The 15821-nt window shown below is 67.0% G+C and overlaps 5 protein-coding genes and 1 long non-coding RNA gene across 9 annotated transcripts in view; 2 read left to right on the top strand and 4 right to left on the bottom strand.

The window, feature by feature from the left end:
• RPL10 (ribosomal protein L10) overlaps positions 1 to 15821 on the top strand; it is a 47382-nt gene that overhangs the window by 24758 nt on the left and 6803 nt on the right. The window lies entirely within an intron of this gene.
• IDH3G (isocitrate dehydrogenase (NAD(+)) 3 non-catalytic subunit gamma) lies at positions 271 to 3380 on the top strand. Its single transcript, XM_062635520.1, has 12 exons — positions 271 to 411; positions 813 to 854; positions 1459 to 1556; positions 1641 to 1753; positions 1827 to 1887; positions 1967 to 2099; positions 2252 to 2385; positions 2464 to 2566; positions 2646 to 2792; positions 2899 to 2993; positions 3093 to 3153; positions 3243 to 3380. The coding sequence occupies exons 1-12, from the start codon at positions 349 to 351 to the stop codon at positions 3321 to 3323; spliced, it is 1131 nt and encodes a 376-aa protein (XP_062491504.1). The 5' UTR covers positions 271 to 348; the 3' UTR covers positions 3324 to 3380.
• Positions 3381 to 7834, bottom strand: SRPK3 (SRSF protein kinase 3). Its single transcript, XM_062635507.1, has 16 exons — positions 7750 to 7834; positions 7391 to 7448; positions 6903 to 7015; positions 6715 to 6823; positions 6543 to 6630; positions 6375 to 6462; positions 6163 to 6269; positions 5851 to 6010; positions 5743 to 5768; positions 5206 to 5341; positions 4742 to 4981; positions 4482 to 4579; positions 4258 to 4365; positions 4113 to 4182; positions 3913 to 4005; positions 3381 to 3606 (listed from the first exon to the last, which is right to left on the bottom strand). The coding sequence occupies exons 1-16, from the start codon at positions 7832 to 7834 to the stop codon at positions 3422 to 3424; spliced, it is 1764 nt and encodes a 587-aa protein (XP_062491491.1). The 3' UTR covers positions 3381 to 3421.
• On the bottom strand, positions 6975 to 7919 carry LOC134172427 (uncharacterized). Its single transcript, XR_009967913.1, has 3 exons — positions 7795 to 7919; positions 7391 to 7448; positions 6975 to 7015 (listed from the first exon to the last, which is right to left on the bottom strand). It is a non-coding gene; the product is annotated as an uncharacterized LOC134172427 (long non-coding RNA).
• OTUD5 (OTU deubiquitinase 5) lies at positions 8835 to 13359 on the bottom strand. 3 transcript variants are annotated; one of them, XM_062635517.1, is made up of 9 exons: positions 12665 to 13359; positions 12372 to 12465; positions 12206 to 12270; positions 11754 to 11910; positions 11172 to 11320; positions 10543 to 10728; positions 10266 to 10467; positions 9787 to 9900; positions 8835 to 9410 (listed from the first exon to the last, which is right to left on the bottom strand). In XM_062635517.1, the coding sequence occupies exons 1-9, from the start codon at positions 13232 to 13234 to the stop codon at positions 9292 to 9294; spliced, it is 1656 nt and encodes a 551-aa protein (XP_062491501.1). In that variant the 5' UTR covers positions 13235 to 13359; the 3' UTR covers positions 8835 to 9291. The 3 variants fall into 3 exon arrangements, with proteins under 3 accessions (XP_062491501.1, XP_062491500.1, XP_062491499.1); XM_062635516.1 differs by having other exon boundaries at positions 10266 to 10728; positions 12372 to 12462; positions 12665 to 13351; XM_062635515.1 differs by having other exon boundaries at positions 10266 to 10728; positions 12665 to 13350.
• Positions 14090 to 15723, bottom strand: EBP (EBP cholestenol delta-isomerase). The gene is made up of 5 exons (XM_062635508.1): positions 15511 to 15723; positions 15012 to 15333; positions 14823 to 14859; positions 14611 to 14741; positions 14090 to 14534 (listed from the first exon to the last, which is right to left on the bottom strand). Exons 2-5 carry the CDS (start codon positions 15304 to 15306, stop codon positions 14326 to 14328), a joined length of 672 nt encoding a protein of 223 aa, XP_062491492.1. The 5' UTR covers positions 15307 to 15333; positions 15511 to 15723; the 3' UTR covers positions 14090 to 14325.

Here is a 15821-nt window from a genome sequence, read left to right as displayed (position 1 = left end):
ATGGGGGCTGCGACTTATGTGGTGCGGGGAAAGGCCGCGCCCCGGCGCATGCGCAGAGAGGCACCGTTGCGCGTTCCCATCGCAACAGCTGCCGGCTTCGGGCCCGGCCTCTCCTGGACGTTTTTGTTCGGTTTTCACCCCAAAACGGGCTCGAAGCGCAGCCGCGGAACCGGCTCCAAGCCTGGGTGCCGCCGGCACAAAATGGCGGCCGCGACTTGTGTGGCGCTGCCGGCGGCATGAGGGAGGGCTCGCGGGGCTGGCGGGAAGTCTCGCGAGATTTTGCGTTGCCACCGACCCTGTGCGTTGGCGGTGCCGAGGTCTCGCGAGAGCGGCGCGGCGGCATCGGCAATGGCGGCGGCGCTGCGGGCAGCGCGGCAGCTCCGGGTCCCGGCCCCGCGGTGGCCGCAACCGGTGAGTGCGGGGGGAGCCGCAGGGGGGGCACGGCGGGAAGGGCTCGGCCCAGCGGCGGGGCCCGGGGGGGGGGGTGGGGGGGATGCTGCGCTCTGATTGGCCGGGTTGCGGATGGAGATGTGTGGGCGGAATGCGGCGGTCTGATTGGAAGCAGCGGCGACGATTGGCGGGAGTAACTGTCAAGCGGATCGGGCTCTGATTGGCTGCCACTGGAGCTCTCCGGGCTCCTGAATGCTGATTGGCTGTGCTCTCAGTGAATGGGCGGGTAGGGGCAGCGGGTTCCGCACTGATTGGTTGATGTTTCTATGGGAGGTTGGGCCGTGTGCCTGACCCGGGAGGGGGTCCTGGGTCGCTGCGGGAAGGCGCAGGCTCCCGGTTGTGACCTCTCAGTCCCCCCTCAGGCTTGGGTTTCCCATGATGCTGAGCGGCGCCATCTCCCACCTGTAAGTGCCTCGTCTGGGGGGACCCGTGCTCCCCCCCTCTCGGTCCCCCAGGGCCCTCTAACACTTGGGGGGAGGTCACAGAGACCGTGGGGTGCCTCCTTGTGCTGGAAGGGGGAGACCCTCCAACCCCACCCTATTCCCTCCTGGGGATGGGGTGGGTTTGGGGGCCCCCCTTTGGCCTCTCTGGACCAAGGAGCTGTGACCCCTATTTCGGGGGGGGGGTGTCACTGAGGGGGCTCCGAGCGGCTCCTGCTGAGGTGCTCTGGGCCCACGGCTGGGGGTGCACGTTGTTGTTGCTGTGTGTGTGTTACGGGGGGGCTCTGTTTCCCCCTCATCCCCTCCCCGTGTGCCGGCACCGTGACTTAACTGCCCCTGTTTCTCCCGCACGCCATGGCCGCCTGCCCCCACAGCAGCCTAGCATCGTGAGTATGGCCAGAACAGGGTGGGGGGGACCCCAAAAGCACGGGGGGGGGGGGGTGTATGCATGCATGGGGTGCATGGGGGGGGCTCTCCAGGCAGAGGACTGGGGGGAGATGGGGGGGTAAAGAGGAGGGGGTCATGGGGACTGGGACACCTGAGTCCTCACCCCCCGGTGTCCCTGCAGCCGCCCCCTGCCAAGTACGGTGGCCGCCACACAGTGACTCTGATCCCAGGTGATGGCATCGGCCCTGAACTGATGCTTCACGTCAAGGAGGTCTTCAGGTGGGTGCCCCCGCTTTCCTGTCCCCCCCCCGTCCCCCCCCCCCCCATGGAGGAGACTGGTGTCACAGCCACCGCTGCCCCCAGGCACGCCTGTGTGCCCGTGGACTTCGAGGAGGTGCGTGTGGGCGCGGAAGCGCCCGAGGCTGACGTGCACAATGCCATCATGGCCATCCGCCGCAACGGCGTCGCCATCAAGGGTGAGTGTGGGGCTGGGCACCCCCCCGAGCACCTCTGGGGACCTCCTGACCCCCGGCTCCATCCCCTCCCCAGGCAACATTGAGACCAACCACAACCTCCCGCCCAGCCACAAGTCCCGGAACAACCTCATCCGGTGAGAGCTGAGGGATGCAGGGGGGTGTCAGTGGGGGGGTGGAACCACAGAGCCTGACCTGGGTGTTGTGGTGGGGCAGGACCAGCCTGGACCTTTACGCCAACGTGATCCACTGCCAGAGCCTGCCCGGGGTGGAAACGCGGCACCGGGACATCGACATCCTCATCGTTCGGGAGAACACCGAGGGCGAGTACAGCAGCCTGGAGCACGAGGTGACTCCAGCCCCATGGGGACACTGCCATGGCCACACCGCCATTGCTCTGAACATGCCCATCTCTAGCCAAGCCCCCTCAGCCCCCTTAGCCTCAGGCTTTTCCCCCCCCCGAATCCCCACCGCATCCTGATGGCCCCCCCCTCCACGCAGAGCGTGGCCGGGGTGGTGGAGAGCCTCAAGATCATCACGGCTGGGCGGTCACGCCGCATCGCTCACTACGCCTTTGGCCTGGCCCGTGCTGCCAAGCGCCGCTCCGTCACCGCCGTGCACAAGGCCAACATCATGTACGGGTGTGGGGCTGTGGGTGGGGGAAGGATTGGCGGGGTGGGCTCTGGAGCCCATTGAACCCATCCCATCCACAGGAAGCTGGGGGATGGGCTCTTCCTGCAGTGCTGCAAGGAGGTAGCAGCAGAATACCCGGAGATCAGCTTCCAGAGCATGATTGTGGACAACACCACCATGCAGGTAGGGCTCTGCTCCCACTGCCCCCTGTGCTGCCCCCAGTGCCCCCCCCCCCGTGCTGACTGCTCTGCCCCCCCTACAGCTGGTGTCGCGCCCGCAGCAGTTCGACGTGATGGTGATGCCCAACCTCTATGGGAACATCGTCAATAACGTCTGTGCGGGGCTGGTGGGAGGCCCTGGCCTCGTCCCTGGTGCCAACTATGGGCACGACTACGCTGTCTTCGAGACTGTGGGTCATGGGGGCACGGGGGGAGGTCCTGGTGGGAGATGAATGGGGGGAGCTGGGGGGCCTGTGGGGATCTCCCCCTCAATCCCCATTATCCCATTGGCCGCAGGCGACACGGAACACGGGCAAGAGCATCGCCAACCGCAACATCGCCAACCCCACGGCGGCGCTGCTCGCTGCCTGCATGATGCTGGACCACCTCAGGTGGGTGGGGTTTCGACTGCGAGGGGCGTGGCTACCGGCTGGTGTAGTTAGGGGCGTAGCTTCCTGATGTGGGCGTGGCCTCGCTCTACACGCTTTCAGGCTGCACAGCTACGCCACGGCCATCCGCCAGGCCGTGCTCGCCTCATTGGACGATCCACGGGTAAGCCCCACCCTCCCCCACCAATCTCCGCCCTCCCATTGGTGCAGCAGCACCACCAAGCCCCGCCCATCGCCTGGCTCCGCCCCCAGACGCACACTCCCGACATCGGGGGACAGGGCACAACCTCGGGCGCTGTCCAGAGCATCATCTCCCACCTCTCCCGCGCCTGATTGGCTGAGGACCACACCCACACGATGAGACCACGCCCCAATAAACCCCCCTGGAGCTGCCTCCCGCACGTTTATTGGCGGCGGGGCTGTGGGCGGGGCTAGGGTCGGAGCCAGGGGTGGCGCAGGCATTGGGCGGCCGTTGCTCGCCGCGCCGGCTCGAAGGCCAGCATGGGCCGCAGGAAGCGGGCGAAGGCGGCGGCCGCCCCCCGGGACCACTCGTACTTCTCTTGCAGCACCGCCCGCAGCCCCCAGGGTCGCAGGTGCCGGATGTGCCGCAGCTCCCCTGGGGGGGGCCGGAGCGTCAGGGGCATGGCCATGGCCATAACTCGCCCTGCTCCATGAGGCTCCCAAGCAACGCCCCGCGCCATTGGCCACACCCTCAAGCCTCGCCCCTAACACGGTTCCTCCCTCTTGAGTTCCGCCCCGAGGCCTTAGCCCCGCCCCAAGCCTGTTTCTCCCTTCTTAGCTCCTCCTCCTCTCTTAGCCCCGCCCCAGTCCCTGCTGAGACCCGCCCACGTACTTTAGCCCCGCCCCTGGTCCCACCCCTCCCTCTTTAGCCCCCGCCACCCGCCTTGGCCCCGCCCCTCACCGCGCCGGTTGAAGAACTCGCGGGAGAAGCGTCCCCCAAGGGCCACGTGTCGCGGGATCTCCCCCAGGAGCTCGATCACGTGGGCAATGTGGTCTGGTGGGGAGAGGGGGCAGTTGGAGCTCCGCCCACTACCTTCAGCCACACCTCCCCAGGCCCTGCCTACTTCCCGAGGCCACGCCCCCTCCCCAGGCCCCGCCTACCCTCGTCCCTGCTGTAGTCCTCCCCTGAATGGGGCTCGAACAGGTAGTCCCCCGTGGCCAGCTCGAAGGCCTGGGGGGGGCAAAGCGGGGCTGTGAGAGGCTGTGGGGCCTGCTACGGGGCAGGCCATGGGGCAGGGCTCCTCACCATGCAGGCAGTGCTCCAGATGTCAGCGGGGGGCCCATAGCCGGCCCCCAGCAGCACCTCCAGCGCCCGATACTGCCGCGTCTGGATATCCTCGGTGAAGTGGCGGTGCTGGAGGGGGCCGCAGGTCACCCCTTACCCACAGGGGCACCCGTTGCCCCCCCCAGCTCTTCCCAAGGTGTCCCTAAACGAATGGGGGCACCCAATACCCCTCCATTGCCCCTCACCACCCAGCAGCCGTTGCCCAGGTCAGCAATCTTGACACGCAGCCGGGGGGCGCAGCGGGGGTCCAGGGGATTCTCCTGGCCCCCCAGGAGCCCCCCACCTGCGGGGTAGCAACAGGGACATCAGCGGGGGCACCTCAAGAGCCCCTCGATCCCCACTGATGCCCCCCAAGACCCCAATATCCACAACCACCTCCCCCCATTTACCCCTCAGCACCCCCAATTGCCCCCACATTCCCACTCCCCCACCCCATTGTACTCACCAAGGGGTGCAGGGGGCCCTCCCGAGCCCCCCGAGATGAGGGAGCTGGATGTGGGGGTGAGGAGGGAGTCGGAGGCAGAGCTGGGGCTGGGGGGGCGCCGGGCCAGGAGCCCTCCTGAGGTGCAGGAGCCACCCGAGAGGCCGTCGCTAGAGCCACCGGCCGGGAGCGTGTGAACCCCTGAGGAGGAGGCACCGCTGGGGGGGCTGCCCCCCCCCTCCTCGTGGTCCGGGGGTGCGACTTCTGTGGGGGGGGTGGGAGAGAGACCCCTGAGACCCCCCACAATCTAACAGGAATGGGGGGTCCCCATGCTCCCCCCATAACAGCCTCATGGAGCACCCCCAAACCCTCATGGAACCCCCCCAAACCACCCCCAGGGAGCCAAAGCCGCCTCCCCATCGAGGCCCAAACCATTCTATGGGGCTCTGCCCCCCCAGCACCCCCCCCTATGGCCGGCTTGCACTGACCGCTCTCACCGGCACCCCCTGGCGACGCTCCAGTCTCCCTCAGCCGCTCCAGATCCTGCAGGCACTGAGCCAGGCGCCGGCTCTGCCGCCGCCGCTGCCGCCGCCGCCGGCGCCGCTGGGCCCGGGAGAGGCGCTCCTGGGGCGGGGATGCGCGGGGCACACGCGTGTGCAAGGAGCAGTGTGAGGGGTGCGCGGGGCACACGCGTGCGCAAGGAGCAGTGTGAGGGGTGCGCGGGGCACACGCGTGCGCAAGGAGCAGTGTGAGGGGTGCGCGGGGCACACGCGTGCGCAAGGAGCAGTGTGAGGGGTGTGCGGGGCACACGCGTGTGCAAGGAGCAGTGTGAGGGGTGCGCGGGGCACACGCGTGCGCACGGAGCAGTGTGAAGGGTGCGCGGGGCACACGCGTGTGCAAGGAGCAGTGTGAGGGGTGCGCGGGGCACACGCGTGCGCAAGGAGCAGTGTGAGGGGTGCGCGGGGCACACGCGTGCGCAAGGAGCAGTGTGAGGGGTGCGCGGGGCACACATATGTGACACTCACGGGTCCATCCTGTGGTGCGGAGCTCACTGCAGAGTATCGGGGGGTGTGTTTCAGTGTCAAGGGGTCTCCCCAGACCAAACCGTTGCACAGGATGGGGTTTGGGGGTACCTGCGCTTTGGGGTGGCCCCCCCCCACGGGCCCATCGTGCCGCCTCGGCCGCCAGCTGCCTCACGAAGGGCTCCCCCACCCGCAGCAGCACGTTCTCGGGCTTTATGTCGGTGTGGATGATGTTGCACTTGGTGTGGAGATAGTCCAAGCCCTCCAGCACCTGCGTCCCAACACAATGGGGGTCCCCATGGGGCTCTGGGGCGAGGTTGGCGTCCCCACATGGGTCTGGGTATGTGGGGGATGTGAAGGGGATTGGGGAGGGACACAGGGGGTAATATGGGGGGGATAAGGGGTGATGTGCGACCCCCTCACCTGCCTCACAATGCTCTTGACACAGGGCAGGGGCAGCCCCTGGTAGTTGGATTTGATGATCCAGCGCAGCAGCTGGTGACCCAGCACCTCTAGCACCATGCACACGTCTTGGAGGGGGGGTCAAGGAGTGTGTGGCCACCTGAGACCCCCCCATGGGGTGAACATTTGGCATGTCTCCCCCAAACCCCCACGACACCCCCCCAGCAGGATACGGACACCGTTGACTCCTGAGATCTTGAAGTCATCGATGAGCTGCACAATATTCTCCCGCTTCGGGTCGCTGGGGTCTGAGTCACGGACCTGGGGGGGGGGCAATGGGGGAGGTGGATGGACACGGCAGGGATTTGAGGGCTCCATTTGGGGGTCCCGGCCTCACTCACACATTTGAGCAGCTTGATCTCATCCAGTGCCGTCTCCGTGTACTGTGGCGCGCTCTTCACCACCTTCAGTGCCACAAAACGCTTGCGCCTATGGGGGGGGGACACAGAGGGATTGAGTGGACCCCCGCCTTAACACCCCCCCCTTTGGGGTTCCCCCCCTTTGGGCACTCACCGGACGTCCCAGCAGAGCCACACGGTGGAGAAGTGCCCCCACCCCAACTTCCGCACCACGTGATAGCGCCCATTGAAGAGGTCCCCAATGCGCACGGGGTAATACCCACCTATGGGGGGGTATGGGGGGGGGTTATCACCTTGGGTGCTGCCAGCCTAAGCACCCCCCCTGGCATGGGGCACCTCCACCTTTGCAGTAATCACGGGGGTCCTCTTGCTCCCCTTCATCCAAGCCCAGCAGCCCCTCAGAGAGCAGGGGCAGGGGGGGCTCCAGTGATGCTTCCTCAGAGGGGGTTGGGGTCCTAGAAGGGGGAGAGCACAATAGGAACCCAAACTCCAGCTCCCTGCACGTCCCCCATGCTGGGGGGGGGGGGAACAGGGTGATACCACAGTAGGAATGGGGGGAATGGCCCACGCTGCAGCTGGGGGAGGGGGGGAATGAGGCATCCTGGGACATCACCCCCCCAAAATAGAACTGACCTCAGGGCCCAGTGGGGTTAAAAATAGCCACGGTGGGGGGAGGGGTGGCCCATGATCGTGCCCCCCCCCAATGGGCCTTTGGTGTGTCCCGTGTCCCCCCCGGCACACAGAGACCCCCCCGCCAATAGCTGGCTGTCCCTGAGGGTCACAGGGGGCTGTGGGGGGGTCGGGACCCGCTGCCCCCCTCCCCCCCTCACCGTGGCACCGGTTTCTGCTTCTTGTCCTTTTTGCGCTTCTTTTTCCTCTTCTCTGGATCTGGGGGGGATTGGGTGGGGGTTATGGGGGGGTGTGTCAAGATCAGCACCAACCCAAGGACCCCGAGTTCCCTCCCCCGCAGCCTCAGGAGCCACCTTCTCCCATCAGAACCCCCAAATGCAGGCCCCCTGTGCCGGAACCCCCCTTCCCCCCCCGCAATAACACCACGACCCCCCTGTGACCCCCCCGCAGTGCCAAGACTCCACTTTCCCCTCAGGACCCCTCCTCAGACCCGCCCCCCCCCCTAACCACCCCCAAACCCCCCCTCACGATCCCCTCACACCCCCCACCGGGATCCCACCTTGCCCCTCACCCCCCCGATTCCCGTTCCCGTTTGCCCCCCCACCGGTCCTCGCGCCCGGCGCCGCCCCCCCGCGCAGCTCCATGCCGCTCTCTCCCGCTCCGCGCGTGCCTCTGAGCCCCCCGCTCCGCTGGCTATGGCCCCGCCCACTGACCAATAGGAAGCCTCACCCGGACCCGAGGCCACGCCCCTTTCCCCGCCCACTGGTCGCCATGGAGACGGAGCCGCGCAGGACCTGGCGCCCGTACCTCGTTATTTCCCGCGTCTCCTCGCCGTTGGCTCAATGGGGTTGGAAACGACTTTTAAGGGCACCAGATCCAAGCGTGCCCCAGCACTGCCGAGGCCAGCGCTCACCCACGGCACCGAGCGCCTCGGCTACAAGGGGTGTGAACACTTCCAGGGCCGGGGACTCCACCATTCCCTGGGCAGCCTGCTCCAACGGATAAATCCTTCCCCATCTCCACCTACCCCCCCCCCATCCGTACAGCTTGAAGCCATTTCCTCTTGTCCCATCGCTTGGGAACAGAGAGCAGCCCCCTCACGGCTCCATCCTGCCGTCAGAGAGCGAGAGGGTCCCTCCTGAGCTTCTCTTCTCCGTCTAACCCCCAACCAGGCGCTGCACGGGGTCTATCGCCGCCCTAAAGCGACCCTCGGTGCCCGTCCGCCGCCTCCCGGCCCCGTTGGTCCCGAACCGGCGGCGCTGAGAGCGGGGCGGGCGCTGACAGGACCCTCGGCAGGACCCGGCCTCCGGCCACCGTCGCGCTCCGGAAGTGACGCTTCTGTCTTCTCTCTCTCTCAGTCTCTCTCTCCCCCCCCCCCCCATAGGCTCCCGCGGCCACTACATCATCAGAGCGCGACGTGTAACCATGGCAACTGCGCGGTAAACACCCAGTGAGAGGGGACCCGCCAAGGCCAGGCCCAAAGCAAAAGAATGGGGCAGGGGGCGAAACACCCCCAGGGGGCAAAGGGCATCACCCCTATGGAAGGACCCCCCCTCATAGGGGCCAGAAAGAGCCAGCACCGACATCCCCCAAGCACCTGGCCTCCCCCCCCCGCCCCACGCTGGGGAAGAGGCAGAGACAGGGTCGGGGGGGCTGCTGGGCATCAGTTTAATAACAGGGCACACTGGGGGAGGGGGGGGCAGCACCCCTATCCCCACAGCCTCCCCCACCCCTGGGGGCTGGGGGGGAGCACGGGATGCTCTGGGAGGAGGTGGGGAGGGCAGAGATGGGGACCCCCCCCAACAGCAAAACCCCATTGGGAAAGAAAGGGGAGATCCTAAACCAAAAGGACTCCCCCCACCCCATTCCACCCCCCACCTTCCTTCCAGCTGTAATATGGGGGGGACGGCTTCCATCCTCCCCACATCAGCAGAGCCAAAGCTCATCCCGCGGCGTCCAGCGCTGTGTCCCCCTCCCTGGTGGAAAGGGCGGGGAGGTTGTTGTCTGTGTGACCCCCCCCATAGTAAAATGCCTCCCCCCCACCTAGAGGTCCCTTGGGGGGGGGCCGGGGGGGTTTGGGGTGCAGTCCAGGGGTTCAATATCAACTCTTGTCGGTGGTGGGGTCTCTGTGGCGGGAGGTCTTCATGGTCTCCAGGTACTCCTGCTGTGACACGGCCAGCACCGATGCCAGGATCTCATCGTCCTCCCAGTCGTTGAGGCCTGGGGGTGTTGTATATAGGTTACTATGGGGGACACACACACAACATGACCCCCCTGCCGTGCATTGTGCCCAAAGCGATAATGGGGAGGGGGAGCAGAGCTTGGTACCCCCACAGTGAAAAATGAGGCTCTGGGACATCTTCTCCCTCTCCAAAGTGCAATAAATGGGGATAAATCCCCCCTAGAAAGAGCTTCTCCCCCCCAATCCACAGTTGAACCCCCAAAACCACACTTTGACCACCCCCAAACTATATCCCCCCCCAAGTGAGATGTACCCCAATAAACACATCTCTAGACCCCCCTAAGTCTAAAGCACCTCCCAGTAAGAACCTGTAACTGCAACTTCCATCCCCCAGTTTGGGTCCCCCCAGCTCACCGAAGGCAGTGGGGGACATCTGCTGCATGATGGCGCGGCATTCCAGCGCGGGATACAGGGACACCAGTGGGGGGGTGGCCCGGCCCCCCCCCGCCCCCAGCTGGCTGCTGGTCCCTGGAGCAGGGGGAGAAAGGGTCAGACACCAGGCCCAGGACCCCCCACACCCCATAGAGACCCAGCACACCCCTGGGGGGTCCCAGCTTGAGATTCTGAACACCCAGTTTAGGCTGCCTAGCACAGCTAAGCACCAAATTTGAGCCCCCAACAGATTCTAGCACCCAGTTTGAATCCACCAGCACCCCAGAGTACCCAGGTTGAGCTCCCTAGCACCTCTTAGTACCTAGTTTGAGTCCCTCAGGACCCTATAGCACCCATTTTTGGGTTGCCAAAACCTCACAGCACCCAGTCTGGGGCCATAGAACCCAATTTGAGTTCCTCAGGCCTCCATAGCACCCTATAGCGCACACTTTGAGACCCACCTGGGGCACAGGGCGATGGGGGTTTGCCAGCGGGGGGTGCTCCGGGTGAAGGGGGCTTGGGGCCGGGCGCCTCGGGGTGCAGACCGGGGTGCTCAGGTGATGGGGCCGCGCTGCGTGGGCGGGGCGAGCGCCCGCTCCACTCCTCCAGGCCGCTGGCGGCCGCTGCTGTGGCTGAGCTGCACGTGGCGCTGGCCTTGCGGGGCTGCGGGGACACAGGGACCCATGAAACCCCCCATGCAGTGGTGGGGACACATGGGGGGCTAGGAGGGACACCCACCTGCCGCGCCTGCTTCTCCTGGTCGCGCAGCCACTGCAGGTAGGACTCGCGGGCCACTTGCTCCTCGATGGCCTCGTTGGTGGCCTCCCAGTCCGTCGCCCGCTTCTTGTCCTCCAGCATCTGCTGCTCGATCCACGACTCTTCCGAGGTCTTGATGGCACTCTTCATCAGTGACTGCTCTGCCAGCTGGGGGCGGAGCCACGATGGTACACGCCCCCTGGCAGAGGCCACGCCCCTCTCCACACACCCTACAGCCTTGAGCCACTCCCCCATCCTCATACCAACCTATCAGTGGGGGCGTGGTCATACTAAGCCACATCCCCTTTGCGTGTGGTCTCTCAGCCACATCAAGGCACTCAGCCCGTGCAGGTGCAGGGGGTGGGGCCCTGATTGGCCACGACCACACGTTTAGACTTCGCCCATTGGACATCCCGCCCCCCGCCAAATAAGGCGGGTTCCACCTGGCCACACCGCCTCCCTGGTCCCACCCACACAGGGAGGGAGGGCCACAGGACCCATAGAGCACCCCTGCCCCACGGCAATGCGGGGCCTGGGTGATTCCTGGCTTGAAGGAGGAGACCCCCCCACCCCATGGCATTGAGGTCCCAGTGCCCTCCGGCCCCACTGACCCCCGGTTTGAAGGAGGGCAGCCCCAGCCCCACGCCGATGGTGGCCTTGTTAGGGTTGACGACGGAGTTGTAGTGGATGTTGCGGTGGTAACTGACCCGGATGGGCTCATCCTCGTTGTGCTGAATCCCGTGGAAGGTGTTGATGGGCTCTGTGGGGTACCCCATCAGCACACCGACACCCCAGCCACACAGGGGCACCCCCACAACACCACCCTTGGGGACCCCTTGGCCTGTGGGATGCACTCCCTAGCAGCAGAGACCCATAGGACCATCCCCAACCACCTGAGGCCCCTCTAGCAGCAATCTGGGGACCCCACATAAGCCCCAGTGGGGCCCCACAAGAACACCACATCTCCCTATGACCCCACAAGCTTCCCCAATTGTACCTTGAGGACCACAGAGACACCCCAGGAAGCCCCTCAGCCCCCCCATTATCTCTCTGGGGTCACCCCATCTATTCATTAAGCACCTTGGTACCCCCAGGACACCACAAGGACACCCTGGAGAAGCCCAGGAGCACCCTCCCAGCTCCTCTTGGACCCCGGTGCCCGCTGTCCGCAGGGCCCCCTGGGGCAGACGCACCAGTGCCGTACTGGTAGACCTCGACGGGGCGGTTGTACATCTCGGCCATGGCCTGCATCTCGATGTGGTTACCATGGCACGTGCTCTTGCGCTTGCGATTGATGTAGGTGGTGAAATCCTCTGTCACGTAGTTGGAGAAGTAGTCGGCGTTCTTCATCTACCCAAAAGGTGGGACATGGGGGGGGGGGGGTTAGGGAACAGCAAGGGACATGTGGGGCAGCCCCATGGTGGCAAAGGGACACTGGGAGGGGGTGGTGTGGTGGAGCATGAGGTTACCCTGGGGACCTGAGGCCATCAGGGACATTAGGAAGCACTAAGGAGGAAGGGGGCAGAGCATCCAAACTGCCTCCCAATGCTCCCTGCACCACCCCAGGGCCTCCCAGTACCCCTCAATCCCTTCTTGCTGCCCCCCAGCGTATCCTTACACACTCAAGAGCCCCCGAGCCCCTCACCAGATAGTCCATGCAGTGCTTGCGCACCACCTCGTGCATGTCCTGGTCTCCGTAGACCTGGTCGGCTGACGGGGGCACAAAGGGGGTGGCATCAGCTGGTGCCCACAACAGCAGGGTGCAAAAGGAGAAGAGGGAACGCATGGGGATTGGGGGGCGCAGGGCTCACCCACGGCCCGGAACAAGCAGGCTCCATCCTCCTTCATGCGCTTGATGATGAAGCCTTTCTTTTCCCGCAGTGCCTTCTCGAACCAGTGCTCCTGCTGGAGACACAGCCGGGCTCGGTGCCGGGGCACCACGGACCCCCCGGGGGGGCACGGGGGGCCCTTCACTGCATGGCGATGATGGGGATCCATGGGTGATGCAAGCACATGGGGAGGAGGGAGGCACACAGACCCTGGGGAACCCCAATCACCCCATGGTGTCCCCGACTTGTTCAGCCACCCCCAGTGCCCCCCGCACCTGCTCGGCCGTGGCCGGGTCCAGCTCCACCCTCCCGGCCTCGTACTCGTCCTCGCTGTTGTAGCCACCTCCCGCCTCATCGGGGCCGGGGCTGCCACCGGGGCCCAAGCCCAGCGCCAGCCCCACGGGGCCGCCGCAGCCGGGGCCTCCTCCGCCGGGGCCCGCGCTGGGGCCGGCCCCTCCTCGCCGCCGCCTCTTGCTGTGCCCGGGGCCACCTCCTCCTCCGCCGCCGCCGGGCCCGCGGGGCTCGGGCAGCCCCAGCGCGGCCGCGTCCAACCCAAGCAGCGCCGCGGGACCATCCCCAGGGCCGGGGCCGCCTCCAACGGGGCCTCCGGGGCCGGCGGGAGGGGGGGATCCGGCGGCGGGAAGCCCGGCCCAGCCCCGCAGCGGCGGCGGCGGCGAGGCCCTGGGCCGCGGCCCCCCCACCCCGCCAGGGCCTCCGGGCTCGCCAACGCCGCCGGGGCCGCGCTCGGGGCCTCCGTCCGCACCGCGCTCGGGGCCGGCGTCCGGGCCCGAATCAGCGTCTCCGTCGGGCGCCGGAACCGGCTTCTTCTTCGGGAGGATCGTCATGGAGGGGAGCGCATGGGGGGGGCGGCGGGACCGGACCGGGGGGGGGGGGGGCAGACCCCCCCGGGGCGGCGGCGCGCGCGGAGCTGTCGGGGCGCGGGGCGCTGCCGCCGCCGGGCCCGTGTCAACATCAACAGCGGCGCCCTCTGACCCCGCGCCGCGCTTCCGCCTCGCCCGCCGTCGGCGCTCCCATTGGCTGAAGCCGCAGACACCGCGTTCTCATTGGTTGGAAGCCGGGGAGGAAGTCCCGCCCGAATGGAGAATGGAGAGGAGAGTGGAGGGGGAAAGAGGCGGGACAGGCGTTGCCCTGGAGACGGCGCGGCTGCTCGAGAATTGGGTGGACGGAGCGGAGGGGGCGGGTCGAGGGTGGAGGGAGTGCACGCTGATTGGGTGGAGCTCTGGGAGTCGGAGGGGGGGTCAACGAGAGCGGGCTCTGATTGGGCTGCGGAATAAGAGGCGTGGCTCAAGGGAGAGCGCGGGCGACTGTTGGCTCCCTGCGGAGGCGGGACTTAGTGAAGGACAGAGTGCTGATTGGGCCGTGACGACGGTGGAGCTGACGCTGATTGGGCAGCGAGGGGAAGGCGGGACTCCAGGGCAGAGCGCGCTCTCATTGGCTGCCGCGCCACCAACTTCAGCACGCTGGTGATGGGCGGGATTAGTGTGAAGCTCCCAATGCCGATTGGTCTGAGGGAGGCTTAACCCTCCCGTTGGCCACATCAGGCGACCTAATTTCCCACTGGCTGAGGAGCGCCAGCGCCGAAGGACCCGCCCTCTCCATTGCCTCCTCCCAATCACCTGTCAGTCTCCATTAGGCCACGCCCCCGATCCCACCACCCCTCCCCAGCACAGACCCAGGGCTCCAATCTCAGCTCCTTTATTAACACCCATCACACAGCCGCAGTTACCGTGTGACCCCCCACCCCACGGGACCCAGGGGTCTGGCCCCACATCCCTGAGCTCATGGGGGGCCCAACACAAGCACCAGGACACCCCTGAAATCCCTGGAGAATGCCAACACCCCCTCCCTCAGTGCTGCCCCATGGGGGGAGATCTGGCACCCAGGTGTTGTAGAGAGGAGCCTTTGGCACCCGTGGTCAGTGGCTCTTGTGGCGGGGCCGGTCGAGGGCTCTCTGGGCAGCAGCAAGGTGGCGGCAGGAGTCGGCCAGGAGGGCACAGGGCACCAGCACCCACACCCCGTTCAGTCCCACGAAGTAGCCCCAGAAGTAGAGGGGCTGGGGGTCGCTGTGGCTCCAGCCTGCCAGCGCCTCCGTGGCAAAGTACAGCACGTCCCCATAGAGCTGCCCTGTGTGTGGGAGGAAGATGCGGTTGGGGATAGGAGGGTGGCTCTGGGGACATGGGAGGGGTGGTCCCGAGCGTACCGAGGGAGACAAGGAGCTGCAGGATGTAGCGGGCTGGATGGCGGCGCAGGAGGGCAAGGAAGGTGAGGAAGCTGAGGGGTCCCCAGGCCCAGGCTGTCACCGTCTCCATGGCAACCGTGAAGTCATCGCTCCTGGAAGGAGGGAACAGACAGAGCAGGATGAGCCGGCACCCATGGACACCCCCTCCCCACCCAGCCCCTGCCCCTACTCACGTCATGTACCGGCTGTCGGCTTTGGCGTACTCCTTCCCTGCGGGCAGTGTGGGGTTAGTGGATACCACACCCCTCCTGGCCCCCCAACCCCATCCCAAGGCCAGGGAACCCCATACCCATACATTGACCCCCCCAAAGGGCACCCAGCCCGGGTCCCCGGCCATTGCCGTGCCCCGTCCCGGTGCTCACAGACGTCGGCCAGCAGCCCGGTGGTGCGGGGCAGGTCCCGGTGCCGGAGGCTGAAGAACCCCTCGAGCACTCCATGGATCCCGGTGCACATGAGGAACCAGCCCAGCGCCAGGCGGTGGGCGAGGCTCCGAGAAGCCCCGCCCCTCGCCCCGCCCAGCAGCCAACCAAGCGCCAGCAGCCCCACCGCGGCCACGCCCACCAAGGCCGCGCACTGCCATCCAGGGAGCGCGGCGGCGACGTAGCCCGGCAACGGCAGCGAGCGTGGCCAATAGGGGTGCGCCGTCGTTGTCGTCATGGCAACGCCGCGGCGGTCACAGCTGCTCTGGGAGGGGATGGCGGAAGTAGGGTGAGGGAGCGGGAAGCGGGACCCCGCCGCCCAGCACCTGCCCGGTCTTCTCCCCGCACGCCCCCACCGGCCCCAGCACCGGCCCGGTCCCTCCAGCGCCGCTCCGGTGCCCCCCCCGCCGCGGCCCCCCTTCACCCGTGCTCCCGCCCTCACCTCAGCCGCTCCGCGCCGCTCTCCCGTGCTCCGCCAGCCCCGCTCCTCTCCCTCCGCCGCGCCCGCGCCGCCCCCAGCCAATGGCAGCGCGCTGCAGGCGGCCTGGCCAATCGCGGCGCGCACCGCCCGCGGCCTCTGCCCGCTGATTGGCTGCCCCCGCTTCTGGGGAGATGTGGAGCCAGGGGGAGGAGTGGGCTTGGTGATAGGGCGGGGCTTATCTTAGGGGAGGGGTTAAACGGGGGGGCCTGGGCTTCACCCCGGGGACGGGGCTTACGTCCACTGAGGCTCTCCCCATGTTCCCTATAGGACCT

Source organism: Pezoporus occidentalis, unplaced genomic scaffold (assembly GCF_034315485.1).
Source record: "Pezoporus occidentalis ecotype Australia unplaced genomic scaffold, CSIRO_AGI_Poc_V1 ctg456, whole genome shotgun sequence".
NCBI lineage: Eukaryota > Metazoa > Chordata > Aves > Psittaciformes > Psittacidae > Pezoporus > Pezoporus occidentalis.
This window is presented reverse-complemented; position numbering and strand designations above follow the sequence as displayed.